The sequence below is a fragment of the Cyprinus carpio genome, chromosome B11 (assembly GCF_018340385.1).
Source record: "Cyprinus carpio isolate SPL01 chromosome B11, ASM1834038v1, whole genome shotgun sequence".
Taxonomy (NCBI): domain Eukaryota; kingdom Metazoa; phylum Chordata; class Actinopteri; order Cypriniformes; family Cyprinidae; genus Cyprinus; species Cyprinus carpio.
Genome location: NC_056607.1, coordinates 6,823,417 through 6,841,470, shown reverse-complemented (window position 1 = coordinate 6,841,470; position 18,054 = coordinate 6,823,417). Strand labels below are relative to the sequence as shown.

The 18,054-nt window shown below is 38.1% G+C and overlaps 1 protein-coding gene across 1 annotated transcript in view; it reads right to left on the bottom strand.

The window, feature by feature from the left end:
* LOC109098790 (receptor-type tyrosine-protein phosphatase gamma-like) overlaps positions 1–18,054 on the bottom strand; it is a 234,184-nt gene that overhangs the window by 93,621 nt on the left and 122,509 nt on the right. Inside the window, exons 3-4 of the mRNA XM_042733681.1 lie at positions 3,130–3,312; positions 780–928 (exon numbers count right to left, since the gene is read on the bottom strand). Of these exons, the coding sequence (XP_042589615.1) occupies positions 780–928; positions 3,130–3,312 (332 nt within the window). The remainder of the gene's footprint in view (positions 1–779; positions 929–3,129; positions 3,313–18,054) is intronic.

The window sequence follows — 18,054 nt, the reverse complement described above, 5'->3', positions numbered from 1 at the left end:
AACTGCCAATACGAGGGACACTAATGCAGGGCAACGAACACATATTTTACTCTCCAGATTAGGTTGGGTGGGAGGGTGGCAATAAAACTACGTCCACCAAACCAAACAATATTCATTGCATTTAAGGTTGAAAGACAGGCCAGACTCTGATCACTTGCATATTTGAGGCTGTTCTCAGGCGGCCATAATGATAAATCAGAATTGTAAAGAAAGACACAAGCAGACAGTGATCAGACCCAAGAGAGAGCTCGTCTGCATAATGTCCTGTTTAATCAATACAGGAACGCCCTTTACACGCTTCAATAAGAGAGGGGCAGGCGTTCCTCCTCTCCACCAAAATTCTTCCCGCCTTCCCTGTATGTTAACACTACCGAAGTCCAGCTAAAGCTCATTTTAGTCATTACTTCTGAGAGCCGTGGCGTGATGCTCAATTTTTTTTTCTTTTGCTATTAATTAAATTAAAAATACACTAAAAAGCAGTTTGTTTTGGAACCATAAAATTAGATTCTTTTCAAACTACTTTAGACTCTCTTATACATTTTATTGTAGATGACTCCAAAGGCAACATACCCTCAAAGCACCACAAATCTTGGGCCATTTGAAATGTACAGTGTTGTTAAAATATTGCTTGAATGTTCTTGAGACAAAGTCCCAAGTAAGAGTATAATTGCAAAGAAGCATAGCCCGCAAAATAAAGCAAGTAGGCCAGAGTTGGGAGTTTGCAGAGCTGGTTTGTTTAGATGTGAACAGACGTTGGAGAGAGATTAGTTGGGGCTCACCTCCACAGGGAATCTCCTGCCATTGATGCTGTGCTCGGAGCCGTCGGAACCATTGCTCTGGCCCCAGTGGAACTCCACCTTCTCGGCTTTGAAGCGGCCTGGTAGCCCGGCTCCTCTCACAAAATATTCGTCCTTAAGAAAAATCGCCACTGTGAGGTGCAGAGAAAAGGAAAGAGAGTTAAACAGGGAGAAACTGTGAGATAAAGACCACTTTCTTGGCATGCACATTAACCAAATGCCTTCCAAGGACCAATGCATTTCTGACTAAAAATAAAGGAAAATGACTGGCGGACACTTCATTTCAGTATTTATGATTATTCATTTAGCTTCCTCAGGGACATAGGCTGAATATTATATGCACTTTCTTTCTGCTGTTGCTGTTGTCCTCAGAAGGCCAGGTCTCAAATGAAGCAGTAATTTGTCTGAGAGAAGACATTTCCCCCTCACACCGTTTCAAATTGCTTTTTTGATTCCTTTTGTTATTTCATAAAACCTGAGCCATAAAAAAAGAGGCAATCCATAGTAAAAGCTCTTCCATCCAAGAGCATTTAGATTCACAAATTGGTCTTTCGCACCAGGACCGGACTTTAATTAACGAGCACGACCTTAAATAGCACAGCCTTTGTTGGACAAATTTCCATTTCTGATTGAATTTCAGAGTGATTTTTTTTTACTTGCCGCTTGCCACAAGAGATTTGTGTCCTATTTAAAAGAACGGCTCCTCTGAAACCTCACTTGTAATCTTACCGAAACAGGCTAGTGTCCAACCGCTGAGATATTGAAGCAATCAACTGGTGGCAGTCTGAATCTGTCACCACAGCAACGTGGAGTGACTCAGAGGTGCCAGGGGCAAAAGTAAGATGGCAGGACACACTTTCGCACAAACGCACAATCTCAAGCCTGGGAAAAAACAACGACGCTCTCTGTACTTCTCTCGACTCCTCTTTAAGTTGTTTGGTCTTTTGTTGATTTCTTTGACATAATCCGACATGAGAGGGAGCAACGGTTTCATTAGTTATTCCAGCTCTGAGCTTCATGAGCTTCAACAAACAGGCAGGAATTAGACGGCTAAGCCAGCAGGACCTTGGAACGCCAACATGTGAAAACTAGGCCTCGCCTGCCAGCAAATCCTTGATCAATGCAAATGTTTCTTCAAGGTTCCAAGATCTCATGAATTTCTTAAGTTTAATTTAGCGTGGGACTGTGAGAAGCTTGTGCACTGGGCAGTCCCACAACACACACTCGCTCGCTCACTCGAAAAAACACCTCTATGTTTGGAAGAGCATACTAATATTACAATGTTTTGACCATACACAGTTTATATACCGTGTACAGTAGGTGAATTCAGATTGCATGGAATAGAACCATGCACATTTTATTTTATTTATTTATTTCTTTTCTAGTGAGCAAGTCCGCTAGTATTCCAACTTCCTTTTTTTTCCACAATATTTCCTTTTCTGGACATCTCTAATAAGTGTTTCGCTCAAGGTGAGAAGGTCAAGGGTCACTTGACGTTGTAGTCATCTATAGAGAAAATGATTTAAAACATTGATTGAGTCATGCATCATTCAGAGGTGCCAGGTCTGTAGGTTTATTGTGCCGCCCTGTTCCAGGTGATTATTTCACTGATAAAACACTCATGTGTCAGTTATAAATAGCAGAGCGGCTCTCCATTATTCATGGGACAACAGCGGGACATTTGTCTTCCTCTGCACGGATTATGTTAAGGAGGGAAATGCTGGGCAATTCGTGTCTGTGTTTACTTCCTCAATATGCTCTGATGCAGTACGGCTTAATGGTGCAAGACTGTAGCATGAAAACTGAATTTGGATGTAAAAAGTTCAGGGCGGGAGATCACATCATCGAAGTTTGATAGAGCTTGAAAGTACGAGGGTCGAACACTTCTACTCAATGTAACCTTTAATTTATAGCAGTCAAATGCATGGTGCTGTAATTGGCATGCATTACTGTTGGATTGAGCCCTGGTGTTCACATGGGAGATAAAGGTTCGAGTCTTGCCTGCAACAAATCCTAAATCCATTTCCTCTCCCTTCCAAAAATGTTCAGTCACCCTTTACAGTCTCTAATAAAAACTCTCAAAAATATTTTATATAAAAATCTTTTTAAAAAATCATAAAATTAGAAATAGGCACTTAAATACTTCAGTCATTAAACAATGCTATTACATGGCTTTAGAGGATTTTCAGGTAATTTCATAGCCCATTTTAAATCCTATTCACTTTTATGTAACAGCCAGGACATTCTGCTATATATGTCCTTATGTTTGATGACATGATGGATCAATGTACTTTTTTTGTTGAACTATCCCCAAAAGATGATGTGTATTTACCGGTTTTGCCTGTATTCTTCATTGATGTCTTGTTGGATGACTCTGCATCAAACCCGTCCAGCGTGAGTTCCTGGTACTCCATCGAGACCTTCGTGTCTTGGTCGGCTATATTGATTGGTGATTGGTTTCTCTCCTGACACTCAGGAAAAGCTGCCGCCCAACCTGTATCTGGTCCGTACGTCCCTGCAGAAGAGAAAGACAGCAAATCAATGTATCATCACACTGCAAAAAGAAGCCAAATCGCTTCCAGACTCACTTTATTCTTCATAAATGCCAGTCAAAACACGCTAGAGCCGTCCTGAGACGACCACCTGTCTGTCTGTCTCATGAAAACAGAAAAGCTTCATGAAAGTACTCACACTTTAATCCAAGACCTTTGAAACACCCAGACTAAAGCAAACATGATTTTTTATTTATTTTTCATTCTGCTGAGAAGTTTACAAGAACTCAATAGAGACAAATATGGAAACAGTTTATAGAAGGTACCAGTTGCATTGCAAGACTCTTTTCACTGGAGACCCATTACAGTTTTGCTGTGGCCCAGTACATTTTTGCTAATAAATCCTTAATTTTCTTTTCTTTTTCTAAAATTTGAACACATTCTGCCAATTCGCTGCCTAATTTAGATTTGTTAAATCATAGACAATCGAACAATTTAGTTAAATGTGGCCACGATTCAACTAAAATAAAGAAACAAATTAATAAGTCATGAAAATTCTAAATTCATGGCCTCTGTCTTGTTTTTTTGGCTCCAAGCAACTGGACTGTTACATGATCTAGCCCAGCATTACATGTTAACTTTAAAGTACAGATGCTGCACAACAGTAATCAAAAATTAAAAAACTGTTGCTTCCGAACTCACCAGAGTTGAACACCTTAATGGCAACACTACTAACTTTACTATATTTTTGAGTAGCATAGCATTATACCAGCTGCTTTCAAAACAATGCAGCTTCTTGTAACAAGGTATTTTGTCCAACAATTAGCATTGCAGCATATTACAGTTTGAAAGCAGCTTTCCAAACACTGTGTGGAAATATCAGTGATCAATGTCACATTGTAGAGACCCTTGTCATCATATACACAATAAAATTTAAGTAAGCACAGGCAATTTTACTTGAGCAGACGAAATGAGACAAGTAAACAAGACAAGGATATTTTAAGAGTCCATTAAACTCTCTAGTACGGTTAGAAGCACCGCTTTGGCTTTGCTCACAGTTAAAGCTTGCCAAATCATAAATGCACCTTTCAGAGCAATAACCACATCCTGATGAGACTCTATATTGCCAGAGTGTGTGAGTGTTTCTTCTCTTTCAGACTTGGTGAGAGGTGAGCAGTGGTCCACAAACAGCTAAACAGAAGGTCCATCCCTAATTGAAAGCAATCCTCAGCTACCGGCCTTAAAGATGAATTTGTCGACAATTACCCCAGGCCTGCAAGCATCCGGAGCGATCCGAAATGCGTATTTCATCAAATTAGGATTCATCCTCCTCAGCCTCTGCCCTCACTGTAGCCTTGGGGCGTATTGATTGGACGGGTCTGGGTATCATATGGAGCAGCAGAGTGCTATAGATCTGGGCAGCACTGCTGGCTAATGAAAGAGAGCGAGGACTTGCGTGTGAAGAGATTTCTCACTCCTTAATGCAGCCCTAACAGGGTTAGAAAAACTGCACACGCAATCTTAATCCCAACCACACCTCAGGATACGCATCTCAGATGAGAAAAACAAAGGTCCGAGTACATAACCCTGCCCCTGAGCAGAACAACAGAGATTGGTACTATTTCTTTTTTATTTGTTTTGCTGGGTTTATGGGTTTATTTGTTCTGTTACATCCATTTTTCATTTGTTTACGCATTAAGCTCTGTCTAGTTAACATTAGCATGTTTATGATATTGTATTAGTCTCAAAATGTACTTTGTGTAAATACACGAAGCAGGTATGCAAATTAAACTCATACGCTGTTACTTTTTGACGTGTCAGAATGCATTTTGTAAGTACTTGCTGCATTCCTAGCATCATCACAAGGGGTGCTATGGACCTAAGTCAGGGTAGAAGCCAATATTAGTTCACTTCTAATAAAAATAAAGCTGTACAGTCAGTTCAATGTGATATAAGGCTGTATAATTTCATGTCAATCAATCAACCAACAATACATCGAAAAGCCATTTTTCAAAAAATTCCCAATTAACCATAAAATCTTAAAACATGTGGCCCCTACTTATCCTCACATACTCATTTTCATTTGCATCAAATTAAATACACAGTAACATATGAGGTCCACAGCAAGCAATAGCATAATAGTCTTCTACTGTCAGCTCTCACTTTCACGTCAACTATCGCCAAGACAGAACATCAGTTGCTGAGCAGGTAAGTGAAATAGTCAATATAGTTAGATATTTGACTAACAACAAATCTGGTTAAATGGAACAGACATTTGAAGATAACTTTATCACCCCCTGGAGTATTGGAGTTACATTACAAGCACAAGACTGTTTGATAAATACAACAGGATGACATTTCGCACTGCCATGGCCAATCATTCACATTAGTTTGTTTCTTTATGTTGCAAGTAGTTTGTCCAACTGTCTATCAACTTAACCAGCAATCAATTCAAGCCTCCCTCCCTTCCTATCCTCTAGTAAAAACACACTTCGGTGGCTGGTACAGTACATGGAAAGCTATTCGCTTGAGGACTGAAGGGAAGGTTCAACCCACTCTAACATTAAATGGTTCTGAGAGATTTCAGCCTCCCACTGTTTTGATTTACCCTTCATTCCTCCCTCCAGACAGAAAGGGAGGGAGCAACGACCAGGTGTCAAATCAACATTTCATTCACCTCTGACCTCTCTCTCAGCTCGATCGATACTGGCTCTGTTCACAGTTTCCTTCTTTTTTTAACTTTGTTGAGAGAGAGAAAGAGAGTGAGAGAAGCTGATGGATCTCCTAAAACAAGATTACATGTTGGGGCAAAAGACGTTAGCTTTGCTATGAGAGCACACAACCACACTAACCATTGATTCTCTCAATTTTTAAAAGCATAGTTAACCTGAAATAAATAATCATTTACTCAGCCTCAAGTATTTTATAACCTGTTTGTCTGCCTTCCTTCTTTGTAAGACAAAATTTAGCTACAATGGCCCAGCTAAAGTAAAAGTGAAAGGAAGCAGCTTGGACATTCTGCTAAATACCTTCTAAATATGTTTTTTAACAGAATTACATTCTTTTAATTAAGCTTTTTTTTTTTTTTTTTTTTTTAATAATACATTAGGACATTCTGGACTTTAAATCCCGGCAAAATTATTTTTACATTTAAAGATGAATTCAAGGCACATATGTATGAACTGCATTTTTATTGTATTTTTGAATAAATTGATTCGTATGAAAAAAGTGACCTTCATGTCATTGAGCCATAAACAAATTTTGTATACTCTCTGATTAAAACACAATGCATGAAAAAAAAGACATAAAACAAAGACAGCGAGAGAATGCATACTGGTGAATTTTTTTCCCACTCCCTCGTCCCTTTTAGAACCCTTCCGAAACAAGACGTGCCACTCAAAAAAATTCATCTGACAAGTACAACCATTCCCTCATCAAAATGTGTGAAAGGAAGACAGCAAAAGCAAAAGTCCTTTTCCGCTAATGCTGCTGTTCTCATGCATATTTCACCATGAACTGTCTCCAAATCTCCAGAGAGTTGACGTGATTTAACAGAGAACTAGACTGTAAATATACCTGAACGCTGCGTTTGGCCCCCCCAAAGACAATGTGCTTTTCACTCAATTAGCAGCAATTCTCCACACAGCTGTGTAACGTACTGACCTCGAACCATTCGGACTGATGCAGAAAAAGTGTGCGCAACAGTGTAATTTATGTTGTGAACAAAAGTGCGAGGACATTTTAAGAGCATTTATATTTTGTTTGCCCAATAGCAGCATTGTGACCCGATAAACAAATACAATATTCGGAAAGATGTGGCAGTTTGGATAGGAAAGAGACAGAGAGAGGGAAAGAGAGAGACAAACAATGAAAAATAGAAAAAGATGTAGAAAATTCTCCTGTGGCTTCTCTTAGGGTTTCTGACGTGTCTATGATATGTCACACTAAGCCTGTCTCTCGGCTGCAGGTGCATTAGTGATGGGTCATAAATGTAGAGACGTGTCTGTGGTGTTTCTGGATTCACCCAGCTTGAATCCATCAGACTGTGTGGCAACCAGTGAACACTAGAGAGAAAGCGTTCTTTCCCCTCTTGATTACAGTGCTGACACACACACACACACACACACACACACACACATGCACGCACACATGCACATACACACACACCCACTTATGCATATATATATATATATATATATATATATATATATATATATATATATATATATATATATATATATATATATATATATAAAATAAATTATTAATATATTTGTTTGCAGTAGCTTCATACAACACAAAGAGAAGGCCATTGAGGAATGCTAGAGCACTTTTATTGAACAAATCACGGTTTCCATCAGGCTGTTTATCGTCCTCCATAATGCACTGGACCCTATTAATGAGGTGGCTCCTCTGACACAACTTCTACTTTCTTTAATTAGATCAATGATTGGGCTTAATTACTTAAATAGGCTCTGTGGCATCAGCGCCAAAGCAATCAAAGCTGAGATAAAGAGAGACCTGCATAGAGAAACTGAATAGTAGGCCTGTCATCGTCTCCACAGGGGCCAGTATTACCATAATGTGCATTAGGAATGTGACAAATAAAAGCACTTTTGGGAAAACAAACTAGGAGAATAATTATGAATCAAATGGCGTAAACACAGCCGAGTGGCACTGACACTTTGGAAGTCTTTGATCCATGCGGGACGAATCCCAGCGTAAAATCTTTGGAAGAAGAAGAAAAAAAGATACTCTAAGTTTAAGTAACCACTCATGCTAACAGGCTAACATCTAATGAGTAAATAGTCTATACTGACAACTCTCTGAATGACTGGTTTGTGCATACTTAACGCAATGAAAGCTAGTGAGATTGTACTCCAGAGAGCTCAGTTTGATTGCATAAATACAGCCAATTTTTCTCCCTCCGAAACCAGTCACCTTGGTAATGATGGACGCTGCGTGACGTTAGCGCTTGTCTGTTTGAGGTGTAGAGGTGGACAGGGTAAAAGTAGCTTGTCTGGCGGAGTATTGCGCTGTGTTAATTAGATGTGGCGTGTGTTTATGTTTGTGTGTGTGAGTATGTGTGTGTGCGTCCAGGCAAGATGAGAAGACTGGCTGTAAACCCAGTGGGACTCGAAGCCCATGAGCAAAAGCTGTCAGGAGCGACTGGAGATCCACACGCTGTCAAAGAACATTTCACGGCGGCCCACAGTAGACTCAACATGCACACACACACATAAACAAAGAAAAATAGACACATTCTCAAAGAGTCAGATGTATTTCCACACAGAGTTCTCATGAAAAGACAGATTTCACGCCTCTCATGCATCTCACACAAACTTTGTCTTCTTTGTGTCATCCAAACCCCATTACAACTGTATTCTAGGTGCACAGGGGTGGCCATATTACATATCTACAGCCCAATTTGCATGCTATACATCCTAAATTACACGCGAGATTGGAATCAGCATGTCCCAGATCATAGTACTTTGGAAATAGCATGCCAAAGCTACCCAGATGGTATGCTATTATTGGATTTTCTGAAGACTTGTTTAGCTAATATTTTCCACAACCCCTTACGCAACGGAAGAGAAGGAGTGACGGTTTCTGCTGACTCTGTTGAAAAAAGGGCGAGGAGTGCAAAGCTAAACAGCCATGGCAGTTTTAATAAAGCAATAAATGTGTTTGTTACTTTGATTTTACCACAGTAAAATGGGTGTTCTAGTGTGCAATAAAGATAAATTCTAATAAACAGTAACATTTAATAATTAATTGATATAAACAACCACCAACACTCATGAGAAAACTTAACTATTTCACAAGGTGGTGATTTTGTATAAATGTATAAAATTTTTAGTCCATGTCATAAACATACCATTAACTGGGGCAAATTTTAATGAAAATCTATAAATGAAATTATATTGTAATTATATTTTAATAAATAAAATGTATTACCCACTAATTCACCAAAACGTAAAATAGTTACAAATTACCATGAGAGTGTGTTGCTTCTTCCAAAAAAAACATAATTCATTGGTCTAACAGTAGGTTTTATTGTGTATAAGCAACACAGCAGCTTAGCAAGAATGTGTGCTAACAAATACACAATACGCTAGCCTATTACAATGGCTTCAACTTGACTTATCCAATTATAAATCTTAGTCTCAGCAGTTTTATTAATATGTATGAAGCTTTAAGTGATTAATAAATGTAGCCGAGGATGCTAAGGTAATAAATGTAGCTAGATGCAGATGCTAATGCTTAGCCTACATGTCAGTGCTAACAGTCAAGGGATAGGCTATGTGGTATAAAGATAGTATCTTAATACTGGTATAGTGTCTAATAACACACTTCAAATTATGTATTTATATAACCAGCAAAGTACACAATTTCAGTGGATAATGTCATGCAAATTACCACACAGCTAGTCTCTGATTCTCCTGTTGATGTATTCTGTTTAGCTAGTTTACAAGAGTGACAATATGGTAAGACTAAAATTGTCATGAATACTACATTTAAGTAACAAAAAAATGCTAAATTTTTGTACAAGATTACATTTTTGTTCGTCTCACTGACACATTTTTTGAGCAGTTGATGTGTGATCTTTACTTAGTACCCATGGCCAGTAATGCTAAAGTGAAGTAGTTTTGCTTTTCTGCCAACAACATTACCTTTATCGCATGAAAATTACATTTATTGCATGAACAGAGTGACGAAAGCATACGCACAGTTCCATTAAATGATAAATGTGTTTTAACAATGTTGTTTAACCGAATGTATGAACGGAACTGTTAAAATAACCACAGCATTAACAACAACCTTAAAATAAGAGCGCAAGGTTTATCTGATAATCAGATGAATGAAAGTAGCGTTCGTTGCTATAACAAAAAGACATCGGGCAAGTTTTCTTTCAGATTCATCATTCACCGATGGAGAGGAAAAGTTAAATACTATAGCATGTTGTGTGCAAGTGCAAGTTTTTGCACTGAAAGAGAAGTGATCTCACACTCAAAGAACTTAAGATGTGCCAGGAATGCCTAATATGGACAAAGGCATCTATCGCTGCAGCTAAGCTGAATATTAAGCAGAATGAACAGGTGAAACGTTAAGACAATAAATACATAAAATTCATGAATGATGCAGTGCTAAATGACATATAATTTATTACAGTACAGAAACTATAAAGTATATTTTCTACCTAATTCTGTGCAGAAAAGTTTTATACTTGTTTGTAGTATATAAAACTATAATAAAATTGCCATTAGGAAAAAAAATATAGAAATGACTGATTATTGTCCAGCAGTGTATTCAATTAAATTAAATTCAAGTTTATTTGTATAGCGCTTTTTATGATACAAATCATTGCAAAGCAACTTTATGGAAAATTACGTTTCTACAATATTTAGAAGTAGCTTATCAGTGGTGACTGTCAGTTTATGTACATATGGCAGAAATGTACGGAAAAATCAGAAGACAGTGTATTTGATTTCTTATAGCAAATTCAAAGTAAGAGATAAGAAAATAAAAATAATAAATAAATAATACATTCATACATAGGCCTACATAAAATTATTGTATTTGACATTTCGGTCACTTCTGAGACGATGGCTACGCCCCTGGTGTGACAAAATGTTAGTCTATACATAATACTTTTAAAGCTCTTTTTTAAAATCTTGATTTACATAAATTTCTACATATGCCATGCCATGACATATTATCATTAAAGTAGCATCTAACAATGGACAAATGTGTTTGTCTCTCTAACCTATGGTTCTCTAACCATAAATGCTGCTGTGTAATTTCCCCCTGACTAATCATTTAAAGAATTTAGTGGAAGCATTTAAATAATTCAGTGAATGCACTTAAAGAATGCAGAATCGAAACATTAATCAAATCGAATCGAACTTAATTGAGAAACGAATTGAATTGTTCTGAATTTGCAAAAATCATTCTTGAATCAAATAGAAAAACGATGAATCGTGAATCAAATCAATTTGCTGTCTACCAAAAGATTCACAGCCTATAAACTATTCAATAGTTTAATCATGATTAATCACTCTCTGAAGATTTTAGCATGGTGATGGATATGACAGTGTTAATGTATTTGGTCTTGTTGGAATAAATGTCCTACTCTCCTGCTGAATTGCTGCTGCTGTTGGTTATTGCTATAGTTGTAGATTATTTCTGCTGCTGCAAGCAAGTACAGGAACTTGCTACTGCCAGTGCATATGGCGATACGGTGCCGTGAGTATTTAAGACATGCTGCTGCTGCACAAATAGCTTAGAAAATAACCTGCAGCAGATCTATACAGGTGGAGCTGGGGAAGGGGGAGGGTTTCAGAGAAACTCTGAAAGCGTGCTGCAGGAATCTCTAGTGAATGCTAGCCAGCCATATAAATGCAAGGCAGTAAGCTCATTGGCTGCATATGCAGCATGAACCAATCAGCTTGTGCCAAGTCGTTAAACTCTCTGAATATCATCAGTTACGTTAACAACCCTGCCTGCGCCTTCTAGAGTTTCATGACTAAACTATATATTTATACAAAATACATACACAATGAGTGATTAGAACATGATAGTCAAGTGTGTGGGTTACACTCATGATACGGAGTTAAGAAATTGATTCATTTATAAGTCCTTTTGAGATCATTATGGTGCATCTACATCTGTAAAACTGAGAAGTTTCTCAGTCGTTCTGTGAATGTGAAGATGTGCTTTGTGAGGAACAAAAGGTCAAAAGGTCTCGAAGGAGCCTGGTCTTTGTCCTGGGTGGGGAAAACCAATCAGAGGAGGATTTAAGCTTGTGATTTGTATCACAGATTTATATGTGATGGTCATGTTGTCCATCTCTTTGACCATTAATCTTGGTTACTTCCCCCAAAACTGACAATCTCCTTCCTGAGTTGGGATTATCGATAATTGTTCTTTTGTGTTAATGTTGCAAGTTGTTCAAACTGTGGAGTTGGTTGGTTAGGCTTAATTCAGGCTGGCTAGACCTAGGGTATTGTGGACAGATTTATGATGCTGTCTTGTTATCCTGGGCCTCTTTGTGGAATTTGGCTCTTTGGGTTGTTCCACCAATCTAATCAAATCTTAAATTGTCTGATTCACTCTGATACCATATATATATATATATATATATATATATATATATATATATATATATATATATATATATATATATATATATTTATATGGAAGCATTGACCTGAAGTGTCCTCTTAAGTTAAACCTATACTCTCTTAAAGCATATTTCATAATCTTAATAGTCTTTAAGTGAGGCACCGATCTTCAAATGCATTGTTTACTGAACAAACCTTGTAAGGTTGTTTCTTTTTAGGAAAAAAATCTGTCACAGTGTTGTATGACTTCCTTTAAGTAGAACATGTTTAAAAAAAAAAAAAAAAAAACTAAATTGTGAATGTGTCAATGGCCGGAACAAATGCAAATGCTAACTATATTACAGTAAGCAGCCAAAATGCTCATTAGAGAAAAACAGTCTCTCATATTAGAATAAAATCCTTGAAGTTGCTTGTTTCATAAACTCACATCATCTAACCTCACCAGACCCTCCTTTCGATTGCATTCTGTTTTCACTCTCTATTGTTGATATAGTGACATTGTCCTGAGATTTTTCCTTATTTTGTGATAAATAAAAGATAATGAAACCCCCTTGAGCAAAGAGAGAAAATTTAATTCCAACAATACTTCAAACGGATTTAACCGAGTTAGAGAGAAAAATAAAATATCGGCAAAATAAAAAACAAAGCAGGCTAGAAAGAGAAAACTCCAATAAATATCCAAGCAAGTCCCCTTGGCAAAAAAAAAAAAAAACACCTAACTTTACAGAACAACAAACACAACTGGGTTTCACTTCAAGAGATGTTTTCTCAACCTATGCCACCATTACTGGTTGTGAATAGCATATTATTTTGTTTATAACATAATTTTGAAGGCTTTTTCAAGTCACTAATTTGTCTTACGTGAAAGTTTAATGTTGCAGTTTTTTGACATAAGTACTTTGAGTAAAAGTGTAACAAATATACAGTTATAAATATTACACACACACACACACTTGGTATAGGAATATAAGAAGAGCCCTACAGCCAATCCGAGAGCTCCATCCAGTGTCGCTCACTAAGGGACCAGAGTTTTTTGAACATTGTTCGGACAATTATGAGATTCCACAGCTCTTTCCTCCTCTCTTAAAAATGACAAGAAACATGTCATCTATATGATTAAGATTATCCCAAAATACATTAAAGCTTCATAAAAATACTTCAATTTAAGGAGGAAAAAAGTACTTTCCAACTTTCTAATATCACGCATGCAGTTAGAGACGTCTGTTTTGGCCAAATGTGACCACTGGCTATGTCTGATCTTCGCTAATTTACCATTCAAAAATAGATAATGTTCCATTTCAGGAAGACAGAGATAATTTTAGACTATAAAAGCAGAACAGAATGGGGAGGAGATGGTGGGCAATAATCAGAAAATGAGCGCAACTCACTGGTCCATTAACAACTCTTTAGCTTTCTGCATCTTTGCTCAAGGGAGATCTGGGAACCCTCACAACAGCAGGGCTATTTCATTGAAAGCTCTTTAAGAAAACATTAAGAGCAAGTTCTAGAATGTCTGGAGCAATTAAAATCAAAGAACATGGTTATTAATGTGAAGACGATTGCCATTCTTGCTTGTGACTTCACTCATGTATGCGGGTTATTTCAATCCTTGCCATTTTCCAAACATACTTTGATGATCTGGTGAGAAAAACCTTCATGGAGAAGAGCTAGAATGTCCGAAACCAGCTTAGACTTACGACCTATGATTTCTTCTATTTGTGCAGTGACATTTTTATAGTTGATTAATAATTCAGCTTATGAATGATCGATAGTTTTGCTCACCTATCAAACGTCAGATCACGAGTTTAGCATTTAGCGTACAGCTTTCCAATTAAACATGTTTTGGTCGTTCTGAAAGCAAAAGCCATTAGTTACAGTTTATGCCACAGAAACAGCTAAATAAAACAACCTAATCATCTTTCACCTAGATGCAGAGAGGCATGTCTCAGCTCTCCTCTTCACTAATTTTTAGTGGTTTTAATTAAAAGATAAAGGTGCGTTTACATTCAACAGTCATTCGGTTAACCCCTTCTACCTTGCTAGATAGATAGATAGATAGATAGATAGATAGATAGATAGATAGATAGATAGATAGATAGATAGATAGATGTGTTAAACATACACATCTACTTGGATTTACATCTGTCTTTACTGTACAGCTTTCAGGTTTGACGTCATTGCAAAGCATTTGCTGTGAGTTCAGACAAGCCATTCTTTTCATCTTGCAATTTAATTCTTACTCTGTCATCCAGTTTCCTTCTTGTTCTCATTATCTAAAATGCCACAGTGGCTGCTGCCACCTGCCCCACCTCCGGGCTCAAGGTCTCTCCTCAGTTTGCCTCTTAGAGGACATCATTACCAAATCCTTAATTTGGTACTAACCTTCAGAAACATTTCTTCTTGTTGTACCACGAGAGATGAATGAGAAGGCTGACCTGCACAGGTTGAGCCTGAGTCATGGTGTTAATTATAGCCGGGCTCCAAAACAATGCAAATTCATTTCCCATAATACCATTCACAAACCTTATCAGAACTGCAGGGCATTACAGTATCTGGACGCAAAGCTCAGCTCACCATTTGAAGTACACGTGACCAGATTATTCCTAAACTAGACTATCTATCTGTCTTAATAAAATATTTAAAGTCAGAAACATAAAACATGTAGAGTTACAGTATGTCTTTATTTTTAGATGTTCAGTTGGCACTAGAACTGGCAGAAATACAGGTAATAAAAGTTTTACAAAGTAGAACCCAATTAAATTTCATCTATCTTTTCATCTTTTCATAATCAGAAATAAGAACACTAATATGACATAAAGCTGTACCTTTTGAAAGGGTACCGCCCCAGTGACAACTTTTGTACCTTTTCTTCTTAGAGTGTATTAAGATACAACCAAACAAATCCTGTGGGATTTAGCCTACCACACAAGCTGATTGATACACGTTTAAAAAAAGCCACCTGGGCTTTTTGAATATCAAACAAAACACAAAAATGTTGATCAGTTCCTCAGCTACAAAATTACTAAATTACAAGAACAGCCAGGCTATGAAAACTTCATTGCCTTTCTGCCTCTAATCTTTTCAACTTTGATCTTGATCCCAAAAGTGTCATAAATCAAAGCCGTTGGCAATCCATGTTACTATCGTCAAGCAATGGATTGCACCTTGCACTTGGGATGTGTGATCCATTAAAATGCAATTTAGCCGAAGCTTATTTCTCAAAACAAGGGAAAGTGCCAGTCATCAGTTTCATAGGAACGAGTCAGACTTGCTCTCTAGGGTTCACTCAGAGATTGATGAGTGGAAAGATTAACACTTCATTTACAGTCCCTGCAGAGACACCATGACCATAATGAGACAGAGAGAAACAAAATTTATGCGCTTTCTTTCAAGTAGCATTGGTCTGCCAGGGAGAGACATTTCTGAAATGAAAACAGGGACAATACTTGTTCAGCAGTCAATATCATATTTTTAAACATTTCATTATAATAATATTCATATTCAATATAACAGTAATGAAGTAGTAATGGCAAAACTAGCAGAAACAACTAATCAGTAGCACTCTCTGTGCAACACAATTAAGGAGATAAAGGCTATGCCCCAATTCTTGATATTTAATCCACTTTCAGGGGCTGTTTTGAACATGCAGTGACAAATAGGGAGATTCCGACGAATCCAACAAAAGGCACTGTCTTTGGAAAACAGGAAAATCTAGTCACTCTAAAATACGTATGTGAGCAAAGAAAGTGTAGACAAAAAGAGGTTAAAAACAAAAAGAAGCCACAGAACAAAGAATTAAGAGTTACTCCTACAGTGGGAGAGTGTTTGAGTAATACAGGAGCCCTCTGGCATCAGTCAATGGCTGTAGACACATCATCTGTTAGAGCCCAATCACAAGGAGGTTCCACAACATCTATCAGCCAAGCTCTTTCTTCACTTCTACAATTAGTATTGTTCCAGTCCCAGCCTCCCTCCCAGCCCTGCGCCGGCTGTCTCCCTGATGCCATGTCGCCCTGATGAATGCACCTCTCTCGCCTCCATTGATTTCTCTTCAGGCTCAGGTCCTTTGTTTGATTTGCTAAGTACTGGAGTGCTATGACTGAGGTGTTACACAAATTTCCCTCCCTCTGGCAACCTCTTCCCTTGTGTTCATGTGCCTACCCCCACTTCTCCCCAAAGGCATGACTCCACTCGGGTAGAGATTATTTTTCACCTGGTAAACACTGCGATCTATAAAGCCGTGAACTTCAGCCAATGCTCTGGCCCGTGGCCTTTCGCCCGCTCTCAAACAAGGCAAGCAAAAAGAGTTGTCTTCTTAAACTGGACAAATACAGTTTGTCAATATCTGTGTGGGGAATATCGACAATGAGGCCAGACCAATATTTCGAATCCAAACTGAACTCCTACTGGGCTGTCATCATACCTCCTTTTTTCTTTTCCCAAAGCACTTGCAACAAGGACATGGAAACAGATAAAGATGCCAGCCTAATTTCATCCCTAATTTTACCCATTTCATCCAGATCTTGGAGATTCCCAGCATGGAAGTCATTCAAGAGCAACTAATTTAAAAAAATCTGCATTGTGTCCTCACTGCTACGAGACAACAATTAAATAAGTTTTTATTTTTTTCAATTGCTAATAATGCAGGAAAATTGTTATGTAGTTCAACTGGAAGTACATTTGACCGCTCATGCAAGCAGCGACAAAGTGTGAGTATTCTTTGCAAAGCAGCCACCTCAAATGCTCATCAGCCTGACAAAAAATGGGTATTGAATTAACTCATTACTAAGTGCAACTGATAAATAAGATAGACTAGCAACATTAGATTTTTTTGGAGAAAGAAATCGTAACAAGCACTGGTAATTTTGACATCTATAGCTCAAACACGAAAACCACAGAAAATCATATCATCTGGATTGGCATCTGAGCTACTGCGCAAAATGTCTCCTGGTTGCTATCCAACACATGTAAACTGTCACAATTCAGGCCTCGGCATCCTTGCATGTGTGTGTACGTTATGGAGCATCAGCTCACTTGGGACGATCCGAAGCAGGAGCAGAACGAAAACAGCAGGGGGGCTGAGGAGCGAGCCTTGAGGCATTCGTACAATACTCACACCCACTAAATATGGATCATTACACAAGCGTTTATGATCTCATTTCTCCTCTCTCTTCTCCAAGGCCCACAGACACTAATCAATTTGTGTGGCTTCTTTTGATCTTGTCGTTACTGTTTATGGATGCTGTTGGCATCAGCAATGCTTGATTGAAATCCCAGGCCAAATATCAGCAAGGGTTGACATGTTCATCCTATGTTCATTTGGGTTCGCTGTTTGAAGACACCCTGCAAAGCTTATTAAGGGCTGGTTGTGTGTGTGTGTGTGTGTTTGCATGTGTGTAGTTCCCCAGCAGTACAGGGAAATTACTAATGCATTTGGCACACTGTGAGCCTTCTCTTTGGGGAATGAGAACTGTGGGAGGAGAGTGACAAACCAATGTGACAAATGAAGAACACAGAAGCGGAGGGAGGAACGGAGCGGAAAAAAGAGGTGAAGACACGTGAGCAATCAGGTAAAAGTGAAAGAGAGAGACAACAAGAGTGTAGGACTACAAATGAAGCTTGAATGGCAGGTGAAAAGCA